We start from the raw sequence: 8,374 nt of genomic DNA, 5'->3' as shown, positions 1-8,374 counted from the left end.
ATTAGGTCCCCCTCATTATAAAGTTTTAAAAAAATAATAATTTTTGCATGACATTAGGTAACCCGGAAAAGAGTTCTGGGTTGCCTACAGCACATGAGCCAGGGGAGCAAGTAGCCCCACACTAACACACAGTGTTTTAAGTAGAAATGCTACACTTACAGATTCCTACTAACATGACCACTTCTAAATGCAGAAATGGTCATGGTGGTTGAAGTAACCCTTTAAATTACCCAAGTTACAGTCTTGATATTTATATTCACACTTGCTATCTTTTAGCATATATATCCAATTAAAATTCATCTTCCTCAAAGGCTGGCTGAGTTTCATATGTTATATTGTTGATATTTGGTTCTCTGTCAGTTATATAGGCTATATGATACAGCCGGCCTCCTCTGTCTTGGTGAACAACTGTTTTGAGAAAACAGCTCTGATATATCAGATATGGCTAAACACAAAATTGTCTGCCTTTTTTAGTTTTGCTTATATTTAAGGAATTTCATAAAACCCAGCAAATATTTATTTTATAAACGCTGGATGATTTAATAACTACAAAGTAACCATTCTGATATTTTCATTCAAATGCAGATGTTACCATATAGGACATTACTGAGATCTAGTTATACAATTTGACAGATTCGTGATTTTTTTGGCTTGGAAGTTATTACAGCTTTATGGTTTCTGTCTTTAGGTTTCTTGGAATTAAGTGTACAGGTAGCCTTGATGTTCTGTATTGGGTTATACTGAGGGCTGATGATCTCTGGGCACCGGAATTCTTCTCGTATAATGTATCCAAGCCTTGTGGTGCCAATGAAACCATCGGTAGTAGGTATAATACGAGTGACGGTTGCGTACACATACTGTACAGCAAGAAGTGAACCTAGATCACATACACAAAAAAATTAAAAAAATTAAAATTAAATTAGATATACTCCCCAACATAGGGATGTCATAATTGTTTTCTGAGGTGCTTTAAACAGGACTTGATTATGAGAAATTATAATTCTATTATTACTCTCTGAAACGAGTTATGCATGGATACAATTTTACCTGTAACGCTACAGCAAGAAATGCAAAATGGAGGAGGGAAAGTGGAGATGGAGAAGAGGGAAGAAGTGAATATGGGATAAAATAGTGATATATGTCAATATATAATATGAATATTATATATAATAATGTGTGTGTGTGTGTGTGTGTGTGTATATATATATATATATATATATAGTGTGTGTGTGATGTCTGTGTTTCCATGTCTCAGATCCGTTGTGCAAATTGTGTCCCACCAAGTCAATGTGTCACAAGGTGCAACTAACTACACAGTGCTGCTAAAGTAATAGTCCAGTATTAGGAACTAATGCTAATATTTAGACCTAAATTAGTTTCACTACTGAAATGGAAGTGACACAAATACAAGACGTTTGCGGTAGTAGGTTTAGGGAAGGGAAAATATTGAAGAATGGACATTACAAAAGGGGAAGGATTTAAAAGATGGAAAAAAATGAAATATTAACAATTTAAAGCAGATAAAGAATAAATGTTTTTTTATTTTAATAACTCACCAGTTAAAACATCCCACACTTTGATGGCTCGATCCTTAGATCCAGTATAAATATAGTGATCATCCATGGAGAAGCAGGCACAATCAACACCATTGAAAAAGAATCCCTAATTAGAAAATGAGGAGTAATGTGTTATATTTCTCATGAAGCCAAAGCACAGAGAAACCTCTTTTTGTTCAGTTCCATTACAAATAGGTCTGGGTGAAACATTTTGCACAGACTTTTTTTTTTTCTAAGACTTTGGAAGGTATCTAGGTATTAAAAAAAGAGTAGGGGTTCTTAATTTAAAATCCATCCATTTCAGTTCCTACTAAATGTATTCTGCTAACTATAGCTTCAATAGCTGTCAACAAACAATAGGTTAAATTCTCAATAATGGTACAGTTTCTAACAGTCAAGCATGATGCATTTAATGACATTTTTACCTTTGACACATTTAAATAAATCTTAAAAGGCTCCATGAGTGAGAAGGACAAGGGGTAAAATTGCAACTTTTTTCTTGTCAGTCTGCAGTTAAAAGAACACTATAGCGTTAGAAATACTAAACTGTATTCCTAATGCTATAGTGTCCCTCTGCGCCACCCCTGTGTTGTAAGGGTAAAAAACCATTTTCACTTACCTGTTTCCAGCATCAAGGTTCCTCTCCTCCAGCGACGTCACGCCAATGTGGGAACCTAATGTGCATGTACAGTGAGTGCTGCTCACACATTATAGTTTTTCCTAGAAAAGCATTAAATCAATGCTTTCCAACGGGGATTCTTAAGACATTGGGCATCCTTATGCACAGAGTGAGGACGTCCAACGTCATTTCACGGAGTTAAACTCCGCGAAAATGCAGAAAGCATGTTACATTGCAGGGTTAAGGGGACAGGAGCACTTCACCCAGACCACTTCAGTGGAGATGGAGTGGACAGGGTGCCTGTAGTGTTGTTTTAATGCTAGAAACAGAATGTCAAGTAGGCATGTGCATGGGGAACATTTTCGGTTCGGCATTCCTAAATTCGGGATTTTTCGCAATTCAAGACTTCAGAACTTCGACACTTCGGAAATTTGGCAACTTCGGCATTTCGGGACTTCTATTGCAGCCACTTAGTAGATAACTCCCTAATTCCCACGGTATTAGGGAGTTATCTACCAAAAGGCTGAAAGACCTAAATTGGTCTTTCAGCCAAATGTACTAATACTAAGTAAAAATTACTTAGTATTAGTAAATTTTGCCCCTACTCGCTATACCGCGAGTAGGGGCATGTCTAGTAAACAGTGAGCAGCCTATGGCTGCACACTGTTTAAAAATAAAAAATAGGGTCCCACCTATTGCCCCCCCCCACTCCCCACCCCTGAGCGCCGGGTGGGGGCCCTAAAGTAAAATGATGGGGGGGACCTATTGTCCTCCCCCACCCCTGAGCGGTGGGTGGGGGCTCTAAATACTAATAAGGGGGGACCTAATGTCCTCCCCCCTGGCCCCCACTCCTGAGCGGCGGGTGGGGGCCCTAAATTGGAATAAGGGGGGGAGCCTAATGTCCTCCCCCCTGGCCCCACCCCTGAGCAGTGGGTGGGGGCCCTAAATTGGAATAAGGGGGGACCTAATATCCTCCCCCCTGGCCCCCACCCCTGAGCGGTGGGTGGGGGCCCTAAATACTAATAAGGGGGGGGACCTAAGGTCCTCCCCTCTGGCCCCCACCCCTGAGCGGCGGGTTTGGGCCCTAAATACCAATGGGGGGGCCCTAATGTCCCCGCCCCCACCCCTGAGTCCCCAAACCTTTAGTCACCCCCTCCCACCCAAAAAAAATGTATCCCCCTACCTACCCCACTCACCCTAAAAATAATGAGGGGGGGACCTTTAACTAAGTACCTGTAAAAAAAACAAAAAAATTTACCATTCAATGTTTTCTTTCTTCTAAAATCTTATATTTTCAGCCCCAGAAAAGGCCAAATAAAAAACCATAATAACCGACGCAATTAAAAAAATAAAAACGCGCGCAAAAAATAATAATCCATCTTCACCCAGCGAAGGCTCCGCGCAGACTGAGCTCTGCAGGTCGGGAGAAGGCTTATAAAGCCTTGCCCCGCCCTGCAATTAGGCTCAGAGCACTCTGATTGGTGGGTTTAAGCCATCCAATCAGAGTGCTCTGACAGGTAAATGAAAAAACTGACAGGTAAGTCTATACATTTACCTGTCACAGCACTCTAATTGGTTGGTTTGAAATCCACCAATCAGAGTGCTCTGTGTCATTTTACACAGTGTGGGAAAGTTAGTTTGAAATTTTACCACACTGTGTAATTTGACTCATAACTCTCTGATTGGTTACTTAATCCACCAATCAGAGTTTTATGAGTCAAATTACACAGTGTGGGAATTTTTTTTTTATTATTATCACTGAAATACTTTAATATAAGTATATATTTTTTATATGCTACAACTGTTTTGGCAGTGGTTTTGAAATATGCTTTGACAATTCACACTCCAGTGTAAAACCATGTTCTGAGTGGGATGTAGGGATTAATTTCATATGTTGAACTCAGTATTAGGGCTGTGGCTTTATGTATTTTTTTTTAAATTTTTTTTTTAAATGTTTCATTTTTATTGGAAGGCCACAGAAGTACAGAAATGCAGAGATGGATTTATGTATTTCTGTTAAAATAGTGTTTTTTTTTTTTTTACATTTTGAGGGTCTTAAAATAACATATTTATAAATATCAGGTTAGAAAGGAAGGTTAGTTACCTTGTAACACATCTCATGTTCCCAGTCCATGGTTTTTAGGTTCCAAAGACGTTGGACTGCATCGTCAGAGCCACTAAGTGCATATAATTCCTTGTTACTTATTGCCAGACATGTAATTTTACTCTTATGACCCTCCATCGAGCAACTCTCATTTTCTTCACTTTTGAAAAGACAAAGGTCCCCTCCTGTTGTTCCATAGAATATGTGACCATTTTCCAGGGCGGCTACTCGGTACACAGGGCTGGAGAAACTTGGATGAACTGAGCATATAGGATCCAGTGATGGCAGAGGGTTTCCTTGGGTAACATTAAACAGAAGTATGAGGTTATGGTAACCCACAGCAAGTCTACTCTCAAGTTTGCTTAGTGACAAACACAGCACAGTCAAATTGAGGTCAGGAGGGGGTATGCATTCAACATCTTGTCTCTGGTCCAGAGGGAACAATAACACTGTGCCAGAGCTCAAACCACAAAACAGAACCTTCTTCTGCTCTGCAACTTCTAAGCAGGTCACTTCTGAAGAGGCTTCTAGTAAATCATCCATCCGCCCTAGTGAATATGGATAGATTATATATAAACATTATTTAAATGTAAAATTTGGGTAGTAAATGCAAGCTTCTATGCAACACAATCATGAGGTACAGTTTAAATATATATATCAAAATACCTAATTTTGCTGCTTTATTAATCATAAGGTGACACATACCAAGCTGAAGATACTGGACTTTATTAAACATCTTCTGTAATTTGTAAGATACCACCAACAACCTATCGTATAAATCTCTGTAACTTTGTAAACCCAAGTCTTATAAAAAAATTTACTGGTGGGTACCCGAGCACTTGGCCTGAAATCTTTGTCTATCAAACAAGATAAAGAAATGCCCAATACCCTATGAGCAGTAAGTGTCCCCTACCTACCCTGTCTCCAAAACAAGTAAATTTGAAAATATATTCTACGTAAACATCTAAATATCCAAGTTGATTCTTCCATAGTCTTGGCAAAATAGAATGACACATTACTCACTTGTTTACTCTTACACCTTCTAATTGGTCATCCCTTGCCTTGTGATTGTTTGAATATACATTCAGCCTACCTTAGCACTCAACATATCACAGTAGTTCTTCTGTATGCTTTACAATTTACTGCTGCTCTCCTAAATCCTATGTTTTACAGCTCAGCATTCTTATGGATGCAATTGCAAAAAAACATAAAAAGACAATAATCACTAAAACCACTATAGCGTAATGTAGTGGCTTTGGTGCATAGCTGCTGTCCATTTTATCTTCCAATGGTGAACATTGCCGTTTCTGAGAAACAGGAATGTTTATATTTGTCTAAAACATGTTTCTGGAGGCTTTCAGTCACATACCAGATATTTTTTTTGCAGGTGTTTAATTAGGATAAGTCTCATCACACCCAACATCATGGCATCGAGCAGAGCTAATGCTCTCATAGAGAAGCACTGGATTGGCAGAATGCAGCAATTGCCATAGGTGTGCACAGCTTCTGATTGGACCAGAGATGATGGCACTGGATTAGAGGTAATTTTAATGTCCTTTTACAACGTGGGCCCCTTTTTCTAAACTTACTAAGCAACACTCTACCGTTAAACATAAATCTAAAGTTAATTTAAGGTAGCAGCTTAAACGAAGTTTAGACTAAAAATCTAAAAGACAGGTAGTAATCTCCCCATAGTTTTTAAGTTAGTGAACAACCCAAAGTGTATATGTTTTCTGCTACTACTTTCTGTCACTTCATTAGTGTTTACAATGATGTTTTAACTCAGCTACCTTGCACAGAGTCCCAAACAACAATCTTGTGTTGATCTCCAGTCCTTGGGAAATACACCCGGTTTCCTGAATCTGAAAATGTAACACAGCCACTGAGGTCTTGGAACGGCGGTATTGTCTTGTGTTTTTGATCATAATCCAGGTTCCACAACTTTAGGTAGTAAGCACTGCGTGAAGAAGACACTACAGTGCTGCCTTTCATGGCCAATGCAGTGACCGGCATTCCCATTCCATAGAAACTGTCCATAAGCATACCTCTCTGAGACAAATTCCATACCTGGGGGGGAAAAAGGGCACATCTGTCAACACGCTGCTATTTATTCTTTATTGGATATAAAGTGACTGTGTCCCTTTAGATATGCCATATATAAGGCACATAATTAAAATGTTTTGTTTTAGTTTATAGACAATGTCCTATTTCCCCTAAAACAAAAACATTCCATCAAACCATAAACATTAATTGACATTTGTTATCTCCATTGGTATTTTTTCTTAGGCTGATTCTTATGTATCTTGATCACACACTTGTCCCATAACATATCTCTCTGGATTGCTATTGAGATTTCCTATTTGTTAGACTGTTGGAATTATCCTGGTAAAATATTTTATAAATGAATAAATAAATTCTGTTTATATATATATATATCTGTGTATATACTCTAAGTATAGTCTCTCTTGCATATAACAGTTTTTGCTTGTACAGACTAAGGTAGTTTGTTTCATTGTGCAGCAATATGTTATTTTCCATTTTCAATTTTGTCTATTTGTAGCTATATTGATAACACTTTCCTGATGCGCTCTTCACCCACTGATATTGTCATGTAGATCCATACTGACCCTGATTGTTTCGTCTCGTGAACCGGTCACTATAATGTTCTTTTTGCTGTTGATGGCAGCAGATTCTACTATATCCTGATGTTCCAAGAAGGTAGCCAGAAATGTCCTAACATTATTCGAATCAGCTCGGAAAACTTGAACCTGCTTCCCAAACCCTAATACAGAAATATATTTGAGTAACAATAAGTGATAGTGTAATTACAAAGTATTGTAAATAAAGCCATATATGCTAAAAATTTTCTCTAACCTGTGTTTGCTGGATATTCAAATTCTTTTCATGTATTTCCATATTATTTATCATAAATATTACTTGTATTTAATTGCTTTCAGAGCAGTTAATATTTACTCTTCAACGCTGTCATGACACAAGGTCTGTAACATACGAATCCTAATCAGAGGTGGATCTCTAATTAGGGGAGTTAGGTGACCACTAGTGATGTCGCGAACATAAAATTTTCCGTTCGTCAACGGCGAACGCAAATTTCCGCAAATGTTCGCGAACGGGCGAACCGCCATAGACTTCAATGGGCAGGCGAATTTTAAACCCCACAGGGACTCTTTCTGGCCACAATAGTGATGAAAAAAATAAAAAAAGGGTCCCCCCTCCCTGAGCGGGTGGAAGCCCTAAAGTAAAAAAAGGGGGGAGGACCTATTGTCCTCCCCACCGGCCCCCACCCCTGAGCGGCGGTGGGGGCCCTAAATAAAAATTGGGGGGGGGGACCTAATGTCCTCCCCCCTGTCCCCCACCCCTGAGTGGTGGGTGGGGGCCCTTAACAAGAATAAGGGGGGGACCTAATGTCCTGGGGGGGGGGCTGTGTGTGCTAGGGTCTCACTGTGACTGCGCTGGCCGTCACTACCTCCCTCCCATGCGTGCTGCCAACACGTGTTGTACACAGCCTCAGGACACAGGTATGTGCAGCGCAGCCCCCCTGGCCAGCTACACAGCAACCCTCAGTCCCCACAGCCATCCACACAGCCTCCCCTCCGGCACCCCCAGCCACCCACAAAGCCTCCCCTCCCGCACCCCCAGCCACCTACACAGGCCCCTAGCATATAAATATTGTACGTATATAAATATTTACAGTCCCCCCAGCACATATATAGTCCCCCAACATATTTTATACAGCCCCCAGCACATATATAGCCCCCCGGTCCCCATATATTTTATATAGCCCCTCAGCTCATATACAGTCCCCACCAACATATTTTTACAACCCCTAGTACATGTACAGTCCCCCAGCATATATACAGTCCCCTCACATATTTTATACAGCCCCCCAGCCCATATACAATCCTCACCAAGATATTTTTTACAACCCCCAGTACATAAACAGCCCCCAGCATATATATATATATATATATATATATATAATATTATAATTTTGTACAGCCCACAGCATATTTGAACCAGCACCCAGCCAGCTAAACATTTTAAATTGATTTTCTCACCCCTCCTGGGTAGTATGTT

The 8,374-nt window shown here is 39.8% G+C and overlaps 1 protein-coding gene across 1 annotated transcript in view; it reads right to left on the bottom strand.

Moving 5' to 3' along the window:
- Positions 1-302: 302 nt before the first annotated feature.
- The window catches only part of NWD1 (NACHT and WD repeat domain containing 1), a 72,415-nt gene continuing 64,343 nt past the window's right edge, over positions 303-8,374 (bottom strand). Inside the window, exons 18-22 of the mRNA XM_063455429.1 lie at positions 6,907-7,061; positions 6,070-6,346; positions 4,280-4,827; positions 1,557-1,662; positions 303-877 (exon numbers count right to left, since the gene is read on the bottom strand). Coding sequence (XP_063311499.1) covers positions 618-877; positions 1,557-1,662; positions 4,280-4,827; positions 6,070-6,346; positions 6,907-7,061 — 1,346 coding nt within the window. The 3' untranslated portion in view covers positions 303-617. The remainder of the gene's footprint in view (positions 878-1,556; positions 1,663-4,279; positions 4,828-6,069; positions 6,347-6,906; positions 7,062-8,374) is intronic.

Source organism: Pelobates fuscus, chromosome 5 (assembly GCF_036172605.1).
Source record: "Pelobates fuscus isolate aPelFus1 chromosome 5, aPelFus1.pri, whole genome shotgun sequence".
In the NCBI taxonomy this organism is placed as follows: Eukaryota; Metazoa; Chordata; class Amphibia; order Anura; family Pelobatidae; genus Pelobates; species Pelobates fuscus.
The sequence above is the reverse complement of the archived record's forward strand: the minus strand, read 5'-3'. Positions and strand labels throughout refer to the sequence as shown.